Below are 26,492 nucleotides of genomic sequence, written 5' to 3' on the forward strand. Positions count from 1 at the left end.
TCCACTCGTCTGAGGCACGAGACCAGGCCCCAGTCGGTCGGTCATCCCTTGACGAACGTGTTCGGTCCAGTAAACTCGTTGTAATGCTGCGTGAACCAGTAGGCTTGCAGTGAACAGGACGTGCGCAAAACGTTCACAGCACCGGCAGCGAGGTACGAGACTGCCCACGCTGTCCGCGCCGCCGTCGTAGATGCACACACACACGCACAGAAGGCGAGCAGTGGCAGGTCCTTCTTTTTTCCCCCTACAGAGACCTGTCCTGATATGCAGTTTCTGCCCAGACGATATGTCGGGTCCCGAGATCATGGCGTCGCTTCGAGGACGCGTCCGCCGCTCTCCTCGCACTCGATAAGCCAAGCCTCCGGAAAGTCCGGTTCCCGCCATGCCGCTGCGGTCACTGGTTCAGATCTATGTCGCTGGACCTATCGGCCTGAGAGAGAAGAACATGTGTTACAGGCGTCTACTTGCAGAGAAGGAAAACAGCGCACACGACAAAGGCAGAAGGCAATATTAAGGCATGTGCGCGTATACACGGCATATTTTATTTGTTTATTGTTTTTTATAACATCCACACCTCATGTGATAAGGAAGCAGGTTCATTGGTTGCAGGTGCAGGCTGTTTAAAACACTATCAGATCACATAGAGTTGAACTACTTGGTTGGTAAAATATTACCTTAAGAAAAATTAGGAACATCCTTATCTGTAACGCAGTAAAGGAGACATTGTCGTGTTCCGAAAAGGGGGATACTTAGTGGCACCCAGCATCATGCGACTTCACCGACGTATCAATGACTTTGCTTCAGTGTTCAGTCACTTCACCCCAAAATGTACACGTACACGTGCAGTGGCCAAGAAATAAAACGCGGCGCACCATACTTGTGCTTTTTTTTTGTGCCTCTTAGGAGGGTTTTTAATGAAAGGGTACGTTCGAATCACAGCTGTGGCAGTATTTGCGCTACACAAATGTTATGGGTGTTTCCCGAAATACTTGCCTTTTACTATCGCAAAGAATTCGGCGAAAGCTGCGTGTTCACAATATCGCGCTTCATTTCTTGACGACTGAACCAAGCAGACTAGTGATAAATATTACGGCGTGCAGCTATAGCTTAAACTTCACCCAATTCCTTGCCTTGTGGAGTCAAAGCAACCCCTATAAGGCAACTGCATAGGCTTTAGAAATCGACGAGCTTAAAAGGCTCCAATGGGTAAAACCTGCAAGTAATGAATTCGAAGTCCTTTTGGTCTAGCATTTGAAATGCTGACGTAACCTCCGATTAAAATCGCGATGTCCTTCAAGCTTCTCCGCAGCACACAGCGCTAAGTGTGTGTGTGTGGGGGGGGGGGGGGGGGGGGGGGAGGGGGGCGCATGATGACGTCATCGAAGACACCAGTGCATTGCCGAAGCATAAAAGCCTACTGTGAACGAAAAAAAAAACCAACACCACTGAAGGCAAAGCCCGCCGAGGGTTGTTTGGCAGCATCAAACGAGGCACGGCAGGGCGTGGTAATTTGAAATCTTAGCTTTCGAGACGTCACACCAAACTTTCTCGCACTTCTTCGGTGCTTTGAGAAGAAGCCTAAAAGTAAATCGTCTATTACGTCACTATTTTAAACGCTAGCGCGAAAATACTTGGCATGTTTAACCAACAGCCTATATAGATTTGAATCCTTGAATATAAAAAAATTCTCAAAAAGCGTTGTAGCTGCCCTATAAGACTTGTGTGCAAGCGTGATAGTGCTGTCGAATAAGTGGTAGAAGAAATAGCCACCGAAATTTTACTAAGCAGCATTGAAAATATGTTTCCAGCAAAGGATGATACCTGCATTGCTCTGCTTAGTGCCTTAATGAATACCAGTTATGCTTAAATAGATTATAAAGGCCACGTACTCACTTTTGACACTGTTGTCTGACTCCATGGCAATCGTGTCTTCACTCTTAATTTCATCTTGTAGTGTTTCTGAAAAATAAGGCAAATGCGTGTTTTATAAGCATGAGAAATGTCAGAGACTAAGTGTTGTGTCAGCAGCGCTAATGAGAAAAAAAGAAAATCACATGCTGTTTTTTTTTTCGCGAGAGGTACTTATTACCATCAGAGATTTCGCAGCTATTCAAAGGTATCGCTGTTCAAGAGCTACCTGTTATGCATAAGCGTACAGTGACCAGTGATGATTAGAGCCGACGAATTATTTTTTATCACAACAGCTGGTGTGCTGTATTTGAAATCAGGGCTAGCGATACCATTTTAGACCAAAGAAGAATAATGGCATGCGCCCTATGCGAAAATAAAAGAGGAAAACAAGAATAGGCCCTTCATTACATGTTCAACATTCTTGGACAAAAATCTTGAATATTAGAAAATTGTAATGGACTGGTATAAAAATATTGAAGGTAATGCTGATTCTTTTTATATGTAGCAAAATCTTTCTTTTATTTTTAGTGTTTCCATCGCTCGCTTCTAGCAGTTAATACTGCCATAGAAGACAAATGGGGAACACTTTTTTACGATAGCAAAAACGTTTTCAAGAGTGAAGTTGCGGCCAACGTCCCTATGTCTCAATCATGGCCCTTTCTTGAAGTGAAAATGTTGGGTGGTCTGCGGATATATTTATTGTTATACTGAAATCTTACACCGTATGGGAAATTTGCGTTCATAAACTGTTTCATGCTCAAAAATGCTTTTGTCAGATTTTTGTGTACGAGGCGAGAAAAAGAAGATATATCCATCGTTACACTGGGATATCCGAACACTTGAAGATGCACAAGTATGCATTAGTTGTCCTAGTTCAAGCCAACGCCCACCACTGTAACAGCGCCGTTGCCTGTGCTTTAAAAGCACGCAAATGGTGTTATAAAACGGGTAGCCTTCATCGAGTACATTATCGATGAGCTGAAGAAATGTGCGCAGTTATTCTTAGAAATTTGCAGCTGAAAAGATAGACAACAATAAATAACGTATGGCTGTTACCTTTGGGCGTCTGCTGTGACTCCACGAGTGTGGAGCGCAGTGCCTCCTCGCACCGGGCCCTCTTCTTGACTTCGCCTTCCAGCTGGTCTTGGACCTGGCGTCGGCAGCGCTTCTCGCGTCTCAGGCGCTTCTGATAGAACACTGAAAGGAAGAACACGGATTGAAAATGTTACCGTGGAATCGTATGGCAACGCAATCATCCCCTCTCTCTTCCCGGGGTAAATGACAGCACGTGACTTTTTTATTGCCGGTATTTTGTCTGAATTTCAGTTGCTTTGTGATCTGTGATATCAGTATCATCTGTTCTTCAAGGCCTATGAACCGGATATTCAGAGTATTTTAATCGAAGTGCACTAAACTGTTTCTTAGACCAAGTCTGGCTTTGGTCGTATCAAGTGACGTTGGGCTATTGTCATTATTTCAATTGTCCACCTTTCTGCCTCAGTTCTTTCTTATTCTTTTGGAAAGTGGCGGTGGGTTGGGGTGAGAAGGAACTGAGTATTTCCTCATTGACGTGGCTTTAGGTGTGTGCTTCAAGAGTGAAGTTGCGGCCAACGTCCCTATGTCTCAATCATGGCCCTTTCTTGAAGCGAAAATGTTCGTTTAAAATATTTTTAGTTTTGTTTTTCTATTTTAGCTGCGTACTTATTCACCTCGTCGTACAGACTGCCTTTCATGATGTTCGCACGACGATTGACTACTGCCATCCTTTCCGCTAACCTTAATTAGTCGTTTCTTGGAAGTTATTGAAAGCAAGAACAGGCCGCACAAGGTTTAAGATTGGACAAGTTACATCGGACGCAACCAGAATCAACCGAAGGAAAATATTTTTAAAACAACAGTACACGCAGAACTTCCCAAGGCGCTAATCGAGCGATACTCTCCACCGAGCTCAACACGCGAAGCTGGCTTCACGGCATAATGATGTATTCCGAGGGGAAGCCTTCTTTTTCTGAGCAGATCGAGCGAAACTCTTCACCGAGCTCAACACGCGAAGCTGGCTTTACGGCATAATGAGACATTCAAGGGTGAAGCCTTCTTTTGTGGGCAGGAGAGGCTTGCTAAAACTGGACAGTTGTCCTATAGACAAGCAACCCTCAAATTCTTTAAAACCATAGCTTACACAGGCTTTGTTCTCTCAGTTTTGCATGATCCGGTAGGCCGAGTAAGCACTGACCTCTTTTGGTTTGCTCCTCTTGCAGTTTCTTTTCCAAGCCTTCTCTGAGCTCTCGCTCACGAAGAATTTCCACTTTCAGCTCCGCTGCAAGAAAGATAAAACAAACCGCATATTGCTGTGAGTTAAGCAACGTGCAATCCAGATCCCGGTCAGTGATAGTTCTGCACTCAAAACAAGTGCATTTTGAGTCCTCTTTCAAGTCCTCTACACGTCCTCTACTGCCCTCCCCAAGTCCTTTTCAAGTGTCTCGCAAAACATAGTGTGGCACTACATGGTAGCAACACATAAAAAGTCATCAAAGGACTAAGAATTGTTCTGCTTGTAATTGAGCCTTAAAATACAAGAGAAAAATTAAGCATATCGTCTTAGTGCATTAATAAGCGAAAGCTGTCATAGCTTTAGTTTAGCCATTTAGCCCTGCATTTGGGCTTTGAATGGACATCGTCAGCGGTAATAGAAAGCAATGCCGTGCTTATGAGAACCAGCGGAATCTGATCTGGCCACCCAGCGCATCCCACCCTCCCTCTTTTCTCCTCTCGCATTTGTCCTCTTCCTCCTCTCCTCTAAATGTGGAGACGGATTTGCCTCTCTCCACTTTGCCACCTGCTAAGCGTGGCTGGTGGAAATTAAATTAACTTAAGTTAAGTAAATTATATTAATTCACTAAATAAGGCTGACGCTGTAGATAACACAGTAGAATGCTATATGGCTAAACCAAACACACAACAGCTTTCGCAATAACATAAAGGTTCTGTTCTACTATCAGCAAGCGATGGACTAACTTGGCCTTGTACTTTAAGCGTTAGTCGAACGCCCATGAAGTTTTCCCTCTTACACGTATATGTCTTCCCTATGTACACACCGCATTTGAGTGGCGTGGCAACAAGTAGCCTGTCCCGTGGAGTGTTAATGTTACGACTGACAACTTTTCGCATTTCGGCGTAAGTTCAATTCAACAATAGCCGTGTAAGGCAAACGGGCAGAAGGAGCTGCTTGCATTCAGTATTCGTATTAGACCACGGCGCATGACATCGACGGTTAGCGCCTTGTGGGGAGGAAGAGTTTCGCACCTCTCTCCATGTGGACCTGCTGCTCCTGCTGCCTGGCGTTCTCCTCGGCGACCTTGAGCAGGCCGAGGATGTTCTGCAGGAGGGTCTCGACGGAGCCCATGCCGCGTGCCGCCAGCAGTCCCGCCCGCTCCATGTACAGCTGCGCCTCGCCGTCCTGCGACGAGCTGCGCTTCATGCCGCCGCCGGAACTCGACAGGCTCGCCTCCGAGTCCTCGCCGCTCAGGTCGCCTGCATCACGCGACAGCAATGCGCGCATGTTTACCATACCAGTTTGGTTAGCTTTCTGCCAAACCTAACTTGCCTGTAAAAGCTGAGCTTAGAGTTAAAAAATTGGAGGAGGCACTTAAGCTCCGCCTCAAGGGAATCACGCGATAGCGTAAGAAGTTAATTCGCATATATGCACAAGGTGATCCCCTACTTTACAACTATACATCCCTGGGAGCCCTCATGCCCTTCCTGGCGCAGTGGTGCAGCGGTTAGGCGATGCGCACTGAAATGGCAGGTGCTCCTAGCGGTGGGCCTTGTGTAACCAAGGTTTCTCTTCCAGGGTGACCAATCATTAATTTTATTGCCACCTGCCATGATGGCCAGCTTGCTCGCTATTCCATGGGCAGGTTGTGATGACGCCGCAAGGTCACGTGATGTAGGTGGCCCACCTACATCCAATGTTGCTCTCTGGGGACCACCTGCCAGAGCCATTCCCGGCATTTTTCGGTCACAACGCCGATGCCGACAACACCGATATCGGAGTTTCTGGTGAACGGGGCCTTTAACGCTATCGCGTTAATAGTTGAGTTGGCGTAGCTGCTAGTTATGTGAGACGGTAATAATACGCACGTGCCCATGCACAGCCGGTATGCGCTGTGACATTCCACCCTGTTTTTAGCTATCACTTGCCAGTGTCTGCGATGCGCGATATTTAATGGCGGTTAGTTCAGCCTGTTTGTTGTATTGTTTTTTTTTTGCAGTTTTAGCGATAGCTTAGGAGACACCTGCAGCGTTGTTCATGAAGCGAGTGCCAGATGTCCCCCACGTAATGTGTCAACAGTGACGCAAAGACAGAGGTGCCAGCTTAGCTTGTGAGAATATTGCATTCTTAAGGTTATACATACCAGGTGACAACAAAATAGCACAGTGAAATTAAAAACAGCACGCAGCACATGCTGCAGAACATTGCAATGACACGATTTTGCAAGCAGAAAACTATGCTTGAAAAGGCATCAAATTCTACAACACCACTTCGCTGTCGCTACACTCCAGTTTTATTGTACCAGAATTTGCAAAGAATTGTCGGCAGCGTGGATTCGTGGACGAAGAAAGCGGTGAAAAATGCTTTTTACTATACCTATGCTGGAGCTATGAGGTGCTTTGTTTTACTTTCACAGTAACGATGGTTGAACAATACATTAGCGAGGCTTCGCATCCCAATGCTGGTGAATATCTATCCAAATTTATTGACCCCCCCCCCCTTTTTTTTGTATTTTGCCATAAGAACGCTCACTTGAATGTTAGCAGGCGGACGCGGGAGTCTTCAACCACGACATATCACGACACCTGTACCTTGCAGAAGGTTTTCTGCTGCAAGGTAAATATCTGCCGCGAACCGAATCTCTTGGCACAAGCAGTGCATGCTGGGAAGTTCACCTTGTTCCCGGTCGTCGGCGTAGTCGGACTCCCCCTGTCCGTCGTCCTCTTCTCGCGTCCTCTGGTGGCCGTCCAAATCCCTGTCACGCGACACGGCGGCGCCGTTTTGAGACAGGTTGAGCACGGACCCGGCTTCGTGCTCGCCCGGTGGCCCTGCGTTTTGAGGGAAAGCCAGGAGAGGTCGTGTCAACCTAATCAAAGTCGCTTTTTCATGAACGATGCCTGCTAACCGGCATCGCCTGTAAGATCAGAGACCTTAGAAGTTACACTGCGGAACTCGGCTCCAAACTGCAGCTACTGCCTGCTCATCGCACATAGACCCCGAAGCCGGAATGTATCCAAAGGGAACAATGAAAAAAAAAAAACAAGAGCTAGAAGCATGTGAGCCCTGACGTAAAGCCGTATCTTGTTCTTGCGTTTGAAGATACCGAAGGGTTCAGAATTCTCGCGCTGGATGCTGCCGACTAGAACTGGATGGATTGCATTGCTTATTACTGGTATACTTAAATATGGCGTACCTTGCAGTGTCGAGGCATTAGACCAAAGGTGTAGGCACATAACAGTGAGAGTAAAGCAAAATATAACACAAACTAGGAACCATGTCACAAAAAACAATTAGCTGGCATCGAGAGCAAACGTGTGGTGACTGTCACTGGCTCACATCTGACACGCAGTCCCGCCTGGTTTTAGAATTCCATTCTAGCGTAAACAGTAAAGAACTGAAATTGGTGACAAAAAAAGGTGATGTCGCTATCACTTTGTCTCGATATTAAACGAGTATTTGTTATCGTATTGAAATATGTACTTACATCCGGGACTTATAGATCTTCTGTTCGGATCAGAGCCACGCATCTTTTCTTTTTCTCCATAGTCGTCACTGTTTCTGAAAAGAAAAAAGAAAATACAATTTCAGTTAACACTTTTTTTTTTCAGTTGTTCAAAAAGTACAACGCTCTGTAACAGGCAAAGTTTCGAAGACCCGAAAAGAGCGGTTTGGGTTTTGGAGCACTAGTTGGTTCGTAGTCTTATACGAAGGCAAAAAAGCCTAAAACCAAGACGACACAAGCCCTGACTATCTCCTGAGGTTTATTGACAGAGACAGTGGTACTAACAGGTGTATGGGGGTGAATTTAAAATCCACACGTGGCCCCCCTTTTGTTTGTTCCAGATTTAAAAACCCCTGTCTCTGTCAACAGACAGAGACAGGGGCTGTTTCTTTGGCGTTTCAGTGTAATTTGAAATAGATAAGGTTCAACACGTGCAAGTTCTCCTTTGGTAAGGTGTTTAACAAGGAAAGAAACATTTTAGAGGACGCGTCTGTATATTAGCAGTACAAGAAATCGAGCTACGATGCATACGCATACGGAAACAAATTATAGATAGTTATATAATGAACAAGTCTTAACACACGGTTCAGCCAGAAGCTTATTAAAAAATGTCAGAAAAGAAACTAATGGCGGTTGACATGTTTCGCAACAAATCAAAAGTCCTTCATCAAGTATACCAGCTTCATTCATAGCTAGTCAGGTACTGTTTTATATCAAGAAAGCAACTGACTGAAGGGCAAAAAATATCTTAAAATAAGAAGCTCGTTACGAGCACAGGAGAGAAGACAGCAGCGACGAGGGGAAAAGGCGGGGGAGGGGGATGTGTGAGGGGAAGTGGGGGGGGGGGGGGCGTTATGAATCGCTGGCGTTTGCTGTCTGGTCTCATGCAAGCCTTCGGCATTCTCTCCTTTTTTTGTTTATTTCCATCCAGTCTTGAGGCGCCAGCGGCGCATAATAGGCAGCAGCCGTACAAACAGCAAAAAAAAAAGACCGCAAACGCGCCATATTTGTTCGTTACTTTTTCTTTTCGCTATGTTCCTCGCTGGCGGGCGCGCGGGCGGCCGGGCTGGTTCGTCGGCCCGCCGGAGCGTCGGATATTGACCGGCCTGGCCCTTGTTTATTAATCGCGCCCGGTTTCCGGTCACCCGTTTCACGTAGTGAAGCCCAGCCCTTCTAGCCTAGCTGTCGCTGCACTGATCGAGCGCCGATGCTCTTTTAATCTATCCGCTCTTTTGTTTCTTCCGCGACGCGCGGCCCAATGTGATATCCACGGCGGAGAAAGAACACGGTACAAGTGGGTGTATGCGGGGAAGGTGCAGGGTGTGCGCGACGTAGCAAGCTTCGGGTACACGCCTGACGTTATACTGCTGCGGAGGTGACTACGCGCAGGTCGTATATGGGGACGACGCGCTTTCCGGGAAGTATCGCCTTTGACTCTCTCTCTCCCTCAAGCTCTCTCTGTCACCCTTTTTATTTTTTATTTGTTTTTTTTTCTGTTCTGCTTACTGTCGTTCCGCCCACTTTATGACTGCTACCGACGCATCGCTATTCTGCAAGATCACGTCACCTTCGTGTCGGGTTCACTCTATTTCTTGTGTTGGCCGTTTCGTTCGTTCGCCTGCAGGAGGCGCTGCGCACACAAAGGGAACGCTTTATTTTTGGATGCTTCGGGACGAAATGACGTCAGAGAGAATTTGACACTACCGACGCCATTCGCCGCTGCTGTATGCAAGAAAGGGAAAGGACAGGACACATTCAGCGTAAGGCCTTCAGCCTCCAGAGTAAGAGTCCATCACAAAGATCCGAGATCCTTGCGCGATCCGAAATTCGAACAAGAGGCGTTAGGGGTTTTAACTAGGAGACAAGTGTTCACGGCGCGGTAGAAAGACGATGCTACTAATTATCTGCCTAGTTCCCCGAAAGCGTGGCGAACAAAAACTGAACTAGTCAATCTCAGCGAATGAGCATCGATGTAATGCGTTTATTTTTGCTTTCCGCTCCCATGCGAATTTCTTCTCTTTCAAACTGCTCTTGCACCCCGCGCCAACTCGGCAGAAATATGATCCCCCTCGACACGTGTGCGAGGAAACGGCGGAGGTATATAGAAAGAAAAGAGAGAAATAAAGGCCGGGGCTTCGTTCAGCGAACGGCTCAAAATGAGCGCGTCCGTCCGCGGGTCTGGGAAACAGGCCGCGTTCATTAGCCGCGTCCTCGTCAGCGGGACTCAATGCACGCGGCCAGATGGCTCGCGGTCTAAAATACGCGGCAGATGGGCCGCTGTCTCACTTCGAGAGCGCCGTCCGATCTCCGCACAGTGAAAAGGAGGGGGAAAATGAGCGCGCGCGGTAATAAATTCGTCAAGGGACCCCGAGCAGTAAGTGTAGCGAGAAAATAACAAAGTCGCGAACGTCTAAGTAAGCAGAAGGTTAGCTCGGGAACATTCGGTGTTGTGGAAACGTGTACGATAGCGGCTGCACCATTCTTGGCGTCTGAGGGTTTCGAGGATACCTTCATAAATCTCAGGGCGTACAGTAGATGAAAAGAAAAACTTATTTTCGATAATGTATTTGTTTAAGGCAACGAAAAGTGCAAACGGCGCGCCGTACTGACGTCGTGCTTAGTTGCACTGGCGAATACTTTAGCGACACTCACCGCAACGCCGAAGTTGACCGGCATCACAGAATAACTGATCCGACTAGTCGGTTGTGAGAAGAGTACAGTATTTCGTAATATTTATCAGGTCTAAGCTTGGCGCCAGTCGTAAGCGAAGACCAATAACCAGAAACACGAGGACAGTGCTCCTACCGAGGAGCCCCCTACTAATGCCCTGCCCTTCCGTAGTTCTGTAAGCGGACTGTCCGTGCATTATAGGCAACAGTTCTCCATCTCTTCATGCGAAGCTTGTAGCCACCGGCAACTGAAAGGCAGCATGACGCATTTTATTAGTTTGGTTTCGTGTATGAGACAAATGTGTGAATTGTTTTTTTTTTCGGCCAATGCTGTTATAACTTTGTCAAGCTCGCCCTATAGGTCTGCACAAAACATTGAGGGAAGCTGGTTCATCTCCTCATTAGCCCGCCCTGCGTCGACCCAGTTCCAGCAGTCATTTCTAGTATATTTTTATTTTCTTGGAAGCAGCGCCTTGAAGAAGCAAATGTCTTGAGTCAGCCTGAAGTCTGGCTTGCCGCAAAGTCCCGGCCAGGCTTCCGTCACCACTCATCCATGACTGCGTTGAGCTATAGCTTGAAGCCTCTGAAACACACTGCTTCGACCATCCTTGGCTATCCTTATATTCGTCGTCATTTTTTGCAGCTTGTTTTTACGTTAGCATTGCTCGTGCTATGTCATCATCAGCATCAGCCTGACTTCGTCCACTGCAGGGAAAAAGCCTCTTTCATGTTTCTCCAATTAGCCCTGTCTTTTGCCAGCTGCGGCCACCGTATGCCTGCAAACTTCTTAATCCACAGCTGGTTCAACAACTACGGCAACTAAACCGACAACACTCAGACATGAAAACATGAAAATAGGCTCCTTGTTACCGGGTGTCTCTGTTGCTAAACCGTCGTCGTCGTTTCGGATGACGCGGTCTTGTCTTTCATTCTTTCCGCTCACGTCTCTTTTAACTCCCCTACTGTCTGCACGTGGCAACGATTGTGGCCCCGCTTGAGCCAGTGGGCAGGCCCGTGCACTTTCCTTTTCATTCTTCGTTCAGTCCGCAACAACATGAAAACAGAAACGCGGACGTAAGACGCACGTGGAATTGCATGCGTTCTTCCTTGTTTTCGTGTTGTCAGTTTTACCCGTGTACAGCTGGCTGCCGCACTAGACTCATGCACTAGACAGCCCGTAACAGCGCTACGCTGTACTTTATTTCTCGTACAAGGAAGCGGTGAGCACGCTCACTAACGTATCTTGGTGCAGAACTTTTACGTATAATTCGCTAACGATATTGGGTGTTTTCACCGCAGACATGTCTCACTATCTTTGTGCACGTTCACAGTGCCTCAGAGATGAGCCCCGCGGTCAGACTATACTTCGAAGTGTGCGCATGATATTCGACTCGGAGAGCACAGGACAGACCTGGGGCTGCACAGGTCCAGTCCGTGCGCAGCAGCCTGCTGTTGCTGGTGCTGGTGCTGCTGCTGTTGTTGTTGTTGTTGCTGCTGGTGCTGCTGGTGCTGCTGCCTGAGTTTTTCGTGTCCGGCGCGTCCCAAGTGCGCCATGCCGGCGGCCAGTGGCAGAGCCAGCCCTCCGGCCAACAGGTGGCGCTGGTAGGCTGCGGCCGCTGCGGCGGCGGCGGTCGCCGACGGGTGCGCAGTGCCGTGAGCGCTGAGGCCCAGCAGGCCTAGGGCCTGCTGCTCCAGGGGGGAGACGCCGAGCGCCTGGTACGGAGCAACCGCGCTGCCGGCCGACAGCTTGTCCGACGGCACGGTGGACGGGCACCTGTCGCCAGAAAGCGTGGGTGATAGCAGCGTTGATAAAATATTGTTCGCATCTTGGGGCGCAATCACGTCACAAAATCTGGGTAGCGCTGATGCACTACGCTGTGTTGTTTAAAGCAACCGTGGCGCCACTGACGCTTTGCCTGAGGTGTTTATATCGAACACAACATCTGGCAGTCCGCGCACTTTTTAATTAAAAGACCACAGCACTGTAGTTAAGGAATAAATTAATGCGCACCCGCACAAACATTTCGAGCTAGTACTGTAATCGAAGAGTATGCGGCGCAAAACACTAAGATTATAACAGTAAGCGGAGTTTGTGAGCTGGTATGATAAGTGATTAGATGAAGACGAGGCCCTGCCCATGGTTGAGGATAAATTTCTTGGTGAGATTTGCCAGCCACGGGCAGTATAACTCGTGGGGTGTAATGGTTGCTGACACGCTTAGCAGGGACTCAGTATAACCGCAGCCTCATATCTCCTATAGTCGGATACAACCCAAGAACGAAGCGGCAGATGCCCTTCAAAGGAGGCCCTCCAGCCAATGGCGTCGATCGATTTCCATGATGCCGAAGTTACTCTGATTAGGCAGCAGTTCATCCGCTTTCACCTGCCACTCTCTGCGACTTCACGTCAGCAGGTCCAAGGGGATTGGTCAGTTCGGAGAGGGGAACAATCGGTCGACGCCATTGGCTTGAGTAACTGCTTTGAGGGGCATCTGTCGCTTCGTTCTTGATCTGAATCCGACCATATTAGCCGCAGCGTTCCATGCAGCAAGGCTCACATACCAAGCACGTTCTGAAGAAAAGCGCCCACGAGCAACTGGCGATTTCTGAAGCTTCTCAAGCACTGTATGCACGATCTGTCCTTCGCAAAACAGTATACGTTAACAACCTGTCACGACGACGGGCCGAGTGGTGTTTGCCTGTAAACAATCTGCGAGGGCTATCCCCAGAAGACTCCGTAATGTATCTTATATATCTTTTCGTAAAGGAAGCTAGTGTCAAATGCAACTAACACTGCGCAGTTTTTCTTGTCACCGCTGCAGAAGTAATAGCACCCAACATTAAGAGCAAACATTTTCGCTGCGCAGTCGTTCGCGTACTGACTAGTTCGAGAATTATTCATGACGAACATCTGAATGTTTTGATATGATATTTATTGAGCATCGTTTGTGAGCTGGTTTGCAATTTTCCCTTTTGCTGACACGCTTGCGTGCCAGTAGCTTCTGGACCTCAGCAGAAGCCCAGTCCACATAGGGCGCAACTTAAAGTTTACAAGTCAATGATCCTCCAGAAGAAACAAGAGCTTATGTTACTACCATTACGTGTGGTTTTCGCGCTGATACATGCACATGTATCAGCAGTCTCAGAGCGCCATTGAACCATCGGCAAACATGGCTTCTTTGCAGTTGTGCATTTGTGCCCTTTACGTATGTGCCACGAAAATGCACTCAGACAACCACATGCTATTTGTTATGAAATAATATTTGTACAAGCGAGACGGTTGTCGAGAAACACGCCTTGAATGCAGCTCTGGACATCAGATTCCAGTTATATTTTGGGGGCAAAAAAATCGACTTCCTTTCTATCCGCAGAACACGTAATCTTCATTTATTAACGAGGCGAATGAACTTAAGCCGTCTCGAAAGAAAAGATTCTCGCGAATCAGCACAGATCAAATACCAGGAAAAAGAAGACACAGTGCCCCACTCATCCGATAACCAAGCGCTGACGATTCAGCATTTTTCAGCCAATTCTAATTTTCAAACCACGGCTTCCGCTCAGAGCGCATGTTCAGTGAATCAAATTAGCCTGTCCCAAGAACCCGCAGCGGAACCGCATTACACTGCTCGCGGAAAGAGAGAGAGAGGGGGGGGGGGGGGGGGGGGCTTAAAAACTGCTCGTGCATGCTTCTGCAAGCGCGGCTCCACTGCATAAATCAAAAGGTCGATTTGGCAAGAACTCCAAAAGGAATAAAGTAAGGGGGGGGGGGGGGGGGGGGCAAGGGGGATAGGAAGGGAAGGAAAGCAAAGGGTAATCGAAGTACCGAAAAGTCATAACGTTCGAGCTAACGTGTGGTGGGCAAAGAGAGGTTTTACTGTTGGTATGAGAAAAGGCCCGAGCCTTGGTTTGAGCACGAGGCGAAGGCGAGCGCGGAGACGAGAAAGCGCTGAAGAGAAGAGGATCGGAAGTCAGCGCCAGGGGTGGCGAGCGGCGGAATTCATCTTGTCCCACTTCGATATTCAAAGACTCACACACCCGTCCGTCCAGCCCACTCCTCCCCCTTGCTTCTCCGGCACCGGTTCTGCTCGGGGTTTGCGCGCGAGATAAGCGCGGATATTTATGCGACTCCGTAATAAAAATTCTATTATGCGCCGCGCGGCGGCGCACTGTCCGTCACCGGTCGTTTGGCTCGGAGCTTTTTTCTTTCCCGCTGCTGCTGCTGCCCAATAATTCCGCTAATAACGTTTCTCGGCTGGGTGGAGCGCCACGATAAAGACGCCCTCCCCATTCCTCTCTCTCCCCCGCGTGCCGTTCCTTTACTTCTTCGCTTCAGAATCAATGCCCTTTCTCGATGTGCCTCGCCCTCCTACACACCACGCCACCTTCTCCTTTGCGCACGGAGCGTTTATCTTGTACCCGGCTCCTGCTCAGCGTTCGAACAATGGACTGCGACGACCATGATGCGACTTTATAAGGCGGAAAGGAATTCTCTCCAGTACGTACAGCGCGGCGGCGGCGTTTGTATAATGGCCCCTCGGAAACCGGGGCAGTTTGATTTTTCTTCCCCTAATGTCGCTTAATGAAGGTTGTAAAGCGAGACGGACCGCACGCGGATCGAGGCTGCTGGCGCGTACGTCGGGGGCCCTCGCAAGACGCTTTCGGCCCTAATCAAGCCAGGGCACGCGGGGAAGTATGCGATGGCTGTTCGAGGAGGGAGATCGGAGGCAAGGGAAGGGGGGTCTATAACCCGCCGTCGTATCACTGGCCGGGCAACGCAGAGGTCACTGAGCGGAAAGGAGAAGATTGCCTTCGACCAGCGACTCTCTGAAATGCGTATCTGCGGTGTAACAAAGTGTAACGATGAGTTAAATTTAAGTGGATAGCGAGTAACCTTTGTTACGATCAATGATAACGACTCAGCAACAACTCCCGATGGGTGGAGTCAAGTTGACTTAATAGTCATCGATCTAGAAATAGCATTCGGCCGTGTATCTCACTCTGAATTATTCCTGAAACTAAAGCCCATTCTAAAGAATGACACCTTACTTAACTGCATTAACTCATACCTGTCTCTACGGAAACAGTGTGTGAAAATAAATGAATCCATTTCCACCTCCGCAAAAGTACCGTCTTTGCCAAAAGTAAACGCGCCACGGTGGTTTGCTTCTTAGCCGCGTAGCGAATCTCTTATGGCAGCCCTTAAGCTATGAATCCGTGTAAAGTAAGGTGAACCCTTGTCCTCACGTTCTGAAACCTTTCGCTCTTTAGGGGTGCAGTAAGGCTCTGTTATACGGTTGAGAAGCAAGAACCTGTTGCTCGGTTACCTTTGGCAAAGGGGGTAGACACACGAATTCCACAAGGATCAGTATCAGGGCCGATTTTCTATTTCGTCTTCATAAATAACATTGCCAATGACATGAGCGTCAAAATCGAGCCATTTGAAGATGACTGCAATTAGTGTCCTGAAATGTGCAATTAGAATGACCAGGCAGTTTTAAACACCGCTCTATCTACAGTGCAAACTAGGTGTCGAAACGGCAGGTGGCTGTTAACCTAAACAGAGAACCGCCGCGATGACAATAACACGCAAAAGAGATCCCTTAACCTTCTTTACCTATAGTATTAACAACCGCTGTCTCTCTGTTGCGTCCAGTTGCAAGTACTTGGGAGTAATAATTAGGCCAGATCTTACGTGAAACAAGCCTGTGGCACACATTTATAATAAAGCAATAAAGAAACTTGGCTTTCTAAGGCGAACATTAGACAGCACTTTACCTGAAATAAAAATTTTGGGACACAAAACGTGTATCCGACGTATTCTGTAGAGTACGCTGCGATTTTCTGGGATCCACACGCATATACTAATATCACTAAACTTGAGAAAGTCCAAAGACAATCTGCTAGGTTAATTTCTGAATCACACAGCTGGCGCACGCCTCGAGCATCTCTTCAAGAAGCCGCAGAACTCGGAAATCTTGCATCAAGGTGTTGCAGGGACGGGCTAAATTTTTTGCTATTCACCCTATAAGAATCACTTAGGCATAGATAAAAGATAATACATTCTACCTGCTAACCAATCTTCACACGTTCGCATCCCATCAAAAAGATTAGAGATTTTTTGTGCTAGACCAACGTATTTTATAATTCTTTTTTTTTTGCCGCACACTGTGTCCGAATGGAAAGCGTTAACTACCAGCATTGTTGATTGCTCATCGGTATCATCAGCCATGTGCGCGCTTGCGCATAAACCACAACTCCCCTGTCCTGCTGATCCCAGTCAAATCATAACAATAGAAATATTTTTCTACGTTGTTTATTCTGCAGTTTGGCAGCATTACACACTTCAGTGTCTGGTATATATCGTTTGATGTTTTTGTCAGAGTGTCTAAATTGCTCACTCCCGCCTAAGGCCTGGTAACAAGGCTGGCAGTACTTGTAAAATAACTTATTCAAGAAATATACGAGGGCGAAACCTGGACACAGGGTGAACTTCATTCTTATTCTCAGCAAAACGTGTGGCGTTGTAGAGGCGACGGCTGGTGTCAGCTAAACTTGGGCCGAGTTCATAAAGCTTTTCGGCCACAACAACCGGCTCTATAAAAGTAGGGAAAAAAACAAAAAAACGCGGAAGGCGAGGGGCAGCAGAGGCGATCGACGGCTATGATTCGTCCAAAAAGAATCAGGCGCGTAAACCCGAAGGCGCGCGCTAAACGCGAGCGTTCTTGTACGCCGGTGACCAAAAACGAACGACGGCCGTCTCCATCACGCTCCTTTTAGACTCCGGCCCATGGGCGGCTGCCAGTTCGCGCCGGCGGCGTCGGCGCAGTCAAAGAAAGACGCTGCCGCGAGCTCAGTCAGCTCACGAGCGCGTTTGGATGTGGGCCGCCCGCCGGCGCCAGCCTGTGCTTTATTCTCGGCATAAGGAGAACAAGCCTCGTTATTGAGCGGCTGTCACACATCGCGTGTTGACCGTGCGGATGAAGGAGCCAGGATAGCGAGGGAGGCGACGACTCTTCCTGTATACAACGCGCGCACTTAGAAGAGGAGGAGGAGGACGGAGAGAGAGAAGTAAAGTGAGCGGTAGAGTGAATGTCGTGGTTTACCTTGGCTCCACATCTTGAGTAACACGGCTGGGATGTTGAGTTCGGCTTCCTCCGCGCAGCGAACGCTCTCTGAGGACGAAGCAGAGGGGGAGGGGGAAGTAGAGAGTGAGGGGGAGAGGTTTGTGGTGCATAGGGAGGAAGGGGCGGGCGGCACGGGCACTGGAGAGGGAGACATACGCGATGGGGAAACCAACCCTTTCCCGAAAGACACCAAGCAGCGGGAGCGAAACAAACAAACACGACCTCAGATCGGTGAGACGATGCTGCAGCGGTGGGTGTCTCGTTCGAAACGGGCGCGAAGTTCGAAGCCGCGAGAACAAAAAGGAAGCAAAACAAGCTGAAGAAAGAGTTGGGTCGGGCTATCCATCAAGCCAGGTTTCTGGAGGACGGTGCTCCTGTCTGAAGCCCGACGCGCGCGAACAGTGAGGGAAAGAGAGGCAGTCAGCAAGCGTCGCGTCCTGACTGTTGAAGAAAGAGTGATTCGGTAAGCGGAGCCGAGAAGCGGCGCAAGTTTTCCGAAAACCCGATCTTAAATGGTGGTGTACCGCTGCCAGAGGGGAAATGCGCCGGGGGAAATTTAAAGCTACTCACGGAAGCGAACCAAAACGGGGCCGAAAACGAGTAATGCGAAATCTCAGCCCTTTCTTGCACCCCCCTCTGCTTTCTGTCTCTCTGGGCGCAGGCACGTATGTATATCGTTGCGGGCATTATGGAGATGCAAGCGAACAGCGTTCCTCTCCCGGCCATGCCGCGTTCTGCATTGCAGATTGGCGGGAACAGCCACAACTATACCACATCGCTGCCTGAGTTCGCCTTTACGGAACTGACAGCAATTTTTTTTCTCATTTCTTTTACGCATTTTCTCCTCCCGCCACAAAACCCGTTTCTAAAATTTCCTCTTTTTTCGGCGAAAAAAAAATCCTTCCGCCGCAGCGGAAAGTCCGTGCTCCGCCCGCACCGCGATGCCGATCAGAGCAGTAGCGGTGCTGGCGCGGAACTTTGCTTCGAACTTTTCCGCGATATTACAGTCAGCTGGTATAGCGGGTTTAGCTTGCTTCAGAAGCAACACGACCTGGGCTCGCCTCGCATTTGCATTGTAGTAATCGGCAAACTTTTTTTTCCCCTCCAGTCGTATCGAGCTCACTTTACATATGAGCGATCGGCACTTTGTGCTTGAATATAGCCAAGCCCGGACAGGAGCAGTAAGTTGCGAAGAAGAGTCGTCAAAGAAAACCCCGCGGACATCAACTTTATTTATTCCGTTAAGGAGGCATCGAACCTTGAATTCTTCTAGCCATTATCGGGTCCTCGAGTGGTACTTTGGCGGGCTCATGCATTAACCTGAACAGTCCTGTCCGATGGCAAGAACTTTCCGTCCTTTCCGTGAGCGTATTCTAAGGACTTTCGCCCGAACCTTTCTACCCTGAAACCTTCCTGTACAGCATCCGGTGAAAAGATGTTTCTTTCTGTGCTTACAATAACAACTTTAGCGTTTGCAACTGAAAGCTTCGTTTTCCTTCAGTAAACACTAACAAAAAAAGAAAAAAAGAACGAATCGCAATGCCAGTGGCAGCTATTTCGCGCTTCAACGGCGTCTGTGTTCAGGAGGACAGAACAGCCCAACGCGTGCTTACAAGGTCAGGCAAATTGTGACGCGTCGGTTCTCGAGGACAATGCGCCGCGCGAATCCTCTACGCAGGGAGTCCCAAGAGCAATGAGATAAGGAAAGATTTAAAAAGAGAAAAAAAAAAGAACGGTAAGAGTAGGGTTCCCTCCGGGGTGCCTGAATGGGATGATACGCGAAACCGAAAACCAAACTCGGGGCGGCCTTTTGTGATCGTCCAGGTCCTTCCTGCTGGCATTACTATTCCCCGTCCCGTCCTCCCCTTTTCCCCATTGTGGCATCTCGGCGGTTGTCTCTTCTTCCCCCTTTTCCCCATCTCCCGTATATATGTATACCACTGCACGTGAGATCTCACGAAGCGCGGTTGTCGCGAGTGTACGTTCCCTAGACACGCGCGTATAGGTGCCCGTTGTTTGCGTGAAAAATGTAGACCCGATCACCTACCGACCATGCATCACGCGCGAAGGACAAGGGCCGAGAAAAGGCGGCGTCGAGCTCGCGCTTTCAAATCGGACTCGGTTATTTTTTTGAGTCTTTTACATTTCTTTCCGGCCCTCCATTATCCGAACGGTGCGGAGGACTCTTTATATGCTAATGATCGGCGTGCTGTCCCTGACCGCAGTGAAACTGGTCCTTGTTTGCGAGTCATGCGCTCTCTCTCTCTCTCTCTCTCTCTCTCTCTCTCTCTCTCTCTCTCTCTCTCTCTCTCTCTCTCGTTCTGTCTGTATTTTTTTCTCTTTTCTCTTTTAAAGAGGGCTTAGTTTGTAGGTAACGCTACCGCAGGTACCTTTTCATGGAATACAACAGGCTAAGTCCCTTTTTCTTTCATCTCCTTTGAGATATTGCTTTTTGTTGCAAATATAACACGGCCGCATTAAAAATTTTAGGAGTTACAGATGCAGAGGCAGTGAAGGCTGCGAGGATATAGTAGAAGCGAAAGTTGCGAGGAGAATGGGTTGTTCATTAGAGTGGAGCGACGCTTCCTAACGGAGAGCATGAAACACTTCTTTATTTTAGTCGGAAGTTTTCTGAGGGGTAATCGGACCCTTTTGCGAAAAAAAAAAAAGGTTGTGACCATGCCTTCGGAAGGTTCTTTGTTCGGTTTGCATGTTCCGTTTCCGAATTACCAACCTCGCACGAAAAAAAAAAGAACAAACAAGGCACGCTTAATGAACGTGAGCTGCTCTTTGCGACGACCGTAACCAAGACTAAAAAGATGACATACAATTAGGCCGCGAATTATGGGTTTCATGAGTCGTTCAATCCCCGAAGTTAGAAAGCCTGCAGCGGTAAGGTTCATATGTATACGTTACGTTGACCGCATTGTTACTCGAAAAAAATGTTCAACGAGTTTGAAATATGGTCGACCTGAGACAAATAAGCGACCGCATTTAAACACATTTACAGTTTTATCGTAACTTATTTAATCAAGATGCTGACGCTCCTCAATGAACAAGAAAGCTAAGCCAGGGCATATGGGCCCAGTTGCTTCCCACTGAAAAGAGCAACGCCTCGAAAAAATGAATAAAGAAAGGCAAAGAAAGAAGGTAAAAATAGGAAGCGCAGCTCCCCGAACGAACACGCGCCCGCAGCGCCGCCCTACCGGCGAGCGTGTGTTGTGCAGCCCGCGGACAAACCGCCGTTCTGGCGCGGGACGGCCGACCACCCAGCTACCAGCACCTTCTGCTGCCGCAGGTCCCGGCGCCTCGATGGTTTGGGAGCGCCGTCGGCAAGATGTAATCCAGTGTCATCGCAGTCCTTTGACAAGCCGGCTCGGCCCATTGAACTGAGGCGGCACACTGTCCCGCACCCGCGGCGCATCCCGCGACAATGCGCTGCCGCGCAGCCGCATTCGGTGGGACCCCGTGCGAGGTGATCCTGCTCGTTTATTATACATACGCATACGGCAACTGCGTGCGAACTGTGGCTTTGTGCAGATGCAGATTTTATGGGACCTCTGCGCTTTTCTTCCGGCTGCAGTGAAGATGCGCCATAGATGGCAGACAGTCAAGCTGAATCTCATTTCATCTTTTTTATCTCTCCCGAGCCCCTGAGAGAGTCGGTTAGAAGGTGCGATTTCGCATTCGTGAAAAAGAAACTGTAGTGTGAGCTCCGTTAAGTATTTTTTTTTTTTTGCCCCGAATACTTTCCGAAAGCTTCAGTGGTGGCTTGGGTAACGGACGAAAATCGCCAGTCAGAGCAACTGGCAAATGAGAACTGGATACGTCGTATGAAGCACATGCTCACAATAAATTTTCAGCTCCTCCTTTTATTGCAGGTCATTGCCCTACTGTTGCGACTGGTGCCAGCAAACGTGAGACGGAAGCGTAATGCCCATGCTTTCTGACGTGTTCTCGGCTTTTCGCAAACCCTCCCTCGCGGATGAGTAAAACTACAGGTACTTTAACGGACGGAAGCTCAAGGAAAGAGGTGAAGTTTCAATGACTCAATTCACTGCGGGTGCTAGTACTCTTTCTTGAACACTGGACATACGCTCACTTTCCCCTTGCTTTTTGAAAAATATTAACTCTGTATAGTTGCGCGCGAGCCACGGTGTGTGGGTGTTATTAGACAAGCCTCTGAGACACTTAGATTTTCAAAAGTAGAAGCAGAAACAAAGATCAGTGAAAAGTGCAGTACGGACCCTAAACACACGCTTCAATGTATATCCATGATAAAAGCACATTGTCACCTTGAGCCTGAAGTGGTCTATAGAGCGGCTCAGAAAGCAACTGCTTTTTGTCGTTTTCTTAAAAACAGCCTGAAGCAAATGAAGTCATACGAAAATATGTTCTGTGCTATATACACAGAGGCCAGAAACCATGTAAGCTTTCTTTTCATTTCGGTGCCCGTACATCCGTTTATACAGAAAATAATAATAATAATCACCATCAGCCTGACTGCGCCCACTGCAAGGCAAAGGCCTCTCTCATGTCTCACCAAGTACCCCTGTCCTCCTGTGCGAGCTGCGGCAACCTTATCCCCGCACAACTTCCGAATCTCATCTGCCCGTGCACCTAACTTCCTGCCACCACCTGCTACGCTGGCCTTCTCTTGAAATTCAGTAAGTTACACTTAACGACCTCAATTATCATGCCTTCGCATTTCATGCCCTGCTCATGCCCATTTCTTCTCGATTTCGACTAAAGTGTCATATATACAGAAAACAGCATGCTGTATACGTAAGCATCGCACATGGTTTGCGTCAGTGATACAGACCACGAGGAGCTGTCAGGTTTTAATCTTAAGAAACAACGCGTGTGAAGGACGCGGTGCTATGTAGCTGAGGTCTGAAATGGATGCTGCATCCCTTTTTCGACATTGGCGGTCACGTGGTTAGAGAGAGAGGATGCGGCTGGGCCTCGTGCAAGCATGCATGTGATATATATCGTACCGGACTTGATGGCCGCGTCGTAGTCCATCTCGGCCCCCGGCTTGAGCAGCGGAGGGTAGCCCGAGCGACCGCCGAGGCCCACGAGAGAGGCGCGCTTCGGGGGTCGACCCGGTCTGCGAGAGGCGGGGCAAAGAGAAGAAGGGCAGGTGAACAGAGACACTCGTGGTAAACAGAAAACGCAAAAAAGTAATGCGTGTGGTCGTCAACATAGTGCACTTAAAAGGCTTAATCGCAGTATATTTGTCAGGACATTATTAATGAAATCACGGTGACAGGGAGAATCACGCACATGGCGTCGTGACTTATTCATCCTTGTAGTTATATCACTGAAAGACGTAGTGCAATTCTCCTCAGCTATATCTCATGAAACACCAGTGCCTATATTCGATAGCTACAGGTATAGCTGAAGCTACATTGACTTTTTATTCCATGACATAGAATAAAAATACCATCTTTTCATTATATCATGTTTCTGCATCATGGTCAAAACGAAATTACATCATCCGATGTGTGACATTACTGCTGAGATTTAGTGCCTGTACAACGCTCAGCGAAATTAAGCGCATCCCATTGTAACGGGTTCTTCACTTAGGAGGAAAAAAGAAAAAGAATACGACAGCTCTTCGTAAGGAATACGATGGCATGCAGAAACAGTGAGGAAATTCATCAGCAGGATCTATGAAGAAAACTCGTGAAAAAAAATGTTGCTTCCTGCAGTAGCGCCAGGAATTTCTTTTTTTTTTTCTTCAGCGAAAGCCACAAGCAGCACATCAAAACTTCCCTAAACAAATTTCTACTTGCCTTTTTTGTGTCGTTGGCATTGTTCCTGTGGAAAGCTCTCTATCCTCAGTTTCAGAAACGTAAAGCCAGTAAAACGACAAAGCGTGCTTAAGAACAGATTCAGCTTTTTAATTCCCCCAATGCCTTTCTCACGCATGATTAGTAACTAGACTGATCAACCTTTTCATAACGTATTAAATAGCACACTCTTCACCAGGAGGTGGCCGTCAGTAGCAACAGCGCAAACCTGTAAACCAACCAGCCGTTTTCACGGCTGGTTAGATTGACCTTTGCTAAACTATTGAATCACTGTTCTCTATACAAGACTCCGTGAAGGCAGCATAGTTGCGACCGTTATTCGAATTGCAGCATCATTAAGGAAGACGCTTCGCTTCCAAGCGCCTAGCGCTGAAGGTTTCGAAATCACAGAAAACTCGCTCAAGCCGTGTTCGCCGATGAAATCCTGTTTCATCGGGCACCGTCGCGCATCGGGGCGACGCGTATACGAATGCACACTCGCTCCGTTCTGTTCAGTTACAACCGGCAATGAACATTGCCTCGGTGCTCTAAGAGCATGCATACATCCGTTGCGTATGTATACTTGATCACATGCTAGACAGCGAACCGTATTCTTAAGACGGCTGCTGAATTCGTCATCGTTTAGCACAAACAACGCTACCCCGCGCGGGCACGGCAGAGGACGACACACGATCAACCGTTCACTCGTCCCGGCGCGCCGGGGATGCACGGTCACGTTTGAAGCCGTCTCGTTCGAAGACGCTTGGCAACCAAACGCCAGTGGATCCGCGATATTTGTATACGGCTTCCGTCGGACTGTTTGCGGGGCTTCTTTGTTTTCTTCCTATCTTGGGACAAGGGAAATTGAAGGAGGCGCCCGTTTCCCTCTGGACCCGCGTACACCGTTTCCTTGCGCTCGCATTCCCCCGCGATGTACGAGAGACGAATGAATGGGAACTGAGCTCGCTTGTCCGGTTCGTGTACACGTTCGTTTATGGAAGTGGTCGTTGAATGCAATATATTATTTCAGAAGAAGAGAAGTCAGGCCTTAGGCGCACAAGGAGTGAGTCGGGAAGTATATCTGTTTATTTATCGATACGCAGAGAAGCCATGTAAGTGCCGCAGTGAAAAGAGATCGAAAGTTTGCAATAAGCGACATCACGTGTCTGTAGTTGCTAAGAGCAAGCTAACGTTATACCAAGAATACAGCCAGCGGAGACAACGACAAGTTAGTGTGTTACGCATCTGATGTGTCTCACACAGTATCCCACACCGTATCTCTTATATATCAGAGTATCTCACACAACATCACACGACAAATTAGTGCGGGGAAACATATTGACTAGCACAAACACTGACAGGGACTAAAGCAAGAGTAAGAGACAGGACACACGCTAGACTTGCAACTGGATCCTTTACTTGAAACACAGTATTTATACACTTTCATTCTGCGCCACCGTGTGTTTCAAGTAAAGGATCCAGTTGAAAGTCTAGCGTGTGTCCTGTCTCTTACTCTTGCTTTAGTCCCTGTCAGTGTGTGCGCTAGTCAATATGTTTCACTGCTACAACCAACTAGCCCAAATGAAAGCCTTAGAAATTAGTGCGCACTTAAGAAACGATGAAAAAGTGACATTGAACTATACCTACAATGCGGTAACAACATCGCACAACAAAATAATGAGCACTTAAAAAACGATGGAAAAGAGACATTGTACTAAACGCTGTCCGTAGGATATAACTCCTGACAAAAATAAGAGAAGTAGTGGTAACTTTTGCAAAGCTGATCGCTATTCTCCCTCTTCTCTTTTTTTTTTCTTTGGCACTGCGCAATACGCAGGGTGGCCAATGAAGCTGTTGAGCGGCAACCCGTACTGAACACAAGGATGCCTCTTTTGGGCAAAAATGTAAACACTCCTGGTAGAAAGAAAAAAATCCTTTTGTTACGTTTTTTCCTTCCATCTATCTATGAGCCATACGCGAACCTAACGTATGAAGACGTACAAAGTAATACCCGTCCTTTCATTTCCTGTGGGAAAACCGAGGGAGAACGTTTTCTGCATAATCGTTATCCGGTGCAGCATCTTCAGCCCTTTTTTCTGAAGAGTACCCAGCGGCCGGTAGTGTTCGCGCAACGGTTAACGAATGCTGCCCACGTACGCTAAGCAAAACATGTAAATCGGGAAGAAAAATGGGGAAGTGACACAAGCAGCGCTGGAAAGAGTCTCCGCAGGGTGGTTCCAACGCACAGAGAGCTGAGTAACCCGAATAAAATTCAAGTCTAAAACTCACCCGTCCTTTTTACACAAAAATGAAGTCCACCGGAGTAAACCTGCTTGTAAACGACGGCTTTTCTTTTTTGTCTAGTCGGCATATAGTGGGCAGAACTTCTCGGGAAGAGAGGTATAGACTCCCAGCCAGACTCAAGCTGGGCGGACTCAATGAAAAACGGGAAAGAAGAAACCGCGCGGAAGGAAGGAGGGAGAAAAGGAGCAACGCGTGCGCTCGGCGACGCGAGCTTCCCTATTGTGACGTATGCAAATTTGGGCTCGCTTTGCCCCCAAACAGGTAGCCCCTTCCACCAACACGCACCATTCGCCGTGCAGGAATGCTCCTTTTTCGGAACCAGTGGAGTTTGCTAAACGCTCATTGTTTGTAAACCGCGCAAGGCGGGGCGGCTCGCATTGTCCGCAGTGCGCGCTGCGGTCGCACACAGGGAAAGCCAATAGGGGAGCACAGAAGCGAAGGTAAGGAAGTTGGGGGGAAAGGCAGCTACGGTTGGCAAGTGAACACCACCGATCGCCGAGAAAAGAGGAAGCATTCTGAACAGCGATAGACAAACCTGTCCATTTCCCTCAAAAGCTTTTCCTTTATTCATGCTCGGTGGTTCTGGTATGCAGATTAGTGTGGTTCTCCAGGGATCCTTTCCTCAGTTTGTTTTCAGTACATGGTCACCTCACCCCCCCCCCCCCCCCCCTAGCGTTCTAAACGTTGAAGGCATTAATTTTGAAATCTTCCACGCGCGACAGCTCACTGCCCGTTGGCAATAAAACCTCGAAGGATGTCAGGAATATTAAGAAAGGAAAAAAGTTGGTGGGAAGTCACATGACTTCTTTGTGGGAAGCGGCCTGTGTACCGCGTTCATCATAGTGGTAGCGTGCGTTACCCTTATATATCGAACCTTGCATAGCAGTGCATCGAATTTTTTTTTTTTTCAGAAAGC

The 26,492-nt window shown here is 48.2% G+C and overlaps 1 protein-coding gene across 1 annotated transcript in view; it reads right to left on the minus strand.

Annotated features, from left to right (window-relative positions):
* Positions 1-275: 275 nt before the first annotated feature.
* LOC144128671 (dachshund homolog 1-like) overlaps positions 276-26,492 on the minus strand; it is a 57,627-nt gene continuing 31,410 nt past the window's right edge. Inside the window, exons 3-12 of the mRNA XM_077662258.1 lie at positions 22,475-22,587; positions 17,448-17,525; positions 11,766-12,120; positions 7,668-7,741; positions 6,859-7,011; positions 5,215-5,442; positions 4,145-4,228; positions 2,968-3,108; positions 1,890-1,959; positions 276-430 (exon numbers count right to left, since the gene is read on the minus strand). Coding sequence (XP_077518384.1) covers positions 409-430; positions 1,890-1,959; positions 2,968-3,108; positions 4,145-4,228; positions 5,215-5,442; positions 6,859-7,011; positions 7,668-7,741; positions 11,766-12,120; positions 17,448-17,525; positions 22,475-22,587 — 1,318 coding nt within the window. The 3' untranslated portion in view covers positions 276-408. The remainder of the gene's footprint in view (positions 431-1,889; positions 1,960-2,967; positions 3,109-4,144; positions 4,229-5,214; positions 5,443-6,858; positions 7,012-7,667; positions 7,742-11,765; positions 12,121-17,447; positions 17,526-22,474; positions 22,588-26,492) is intronic.

The sequence above is a fragment of the Amblyomma americanum genome, chromosome 4 (assembly GCF_052857255.1).
Source record: "Amblyomma americanum isolate KBUSLIRL-KWMA chromosome 4, ASM5285725v1, whole genome shotgun sequence".
Taxonomy (NCBI): domain Eukaryota; kingdom Metazoa; phylum Arthropoda; class Arachnida; order Ixodida; family Ixodidae; genus Amblyomma; species Amblyomma americanum.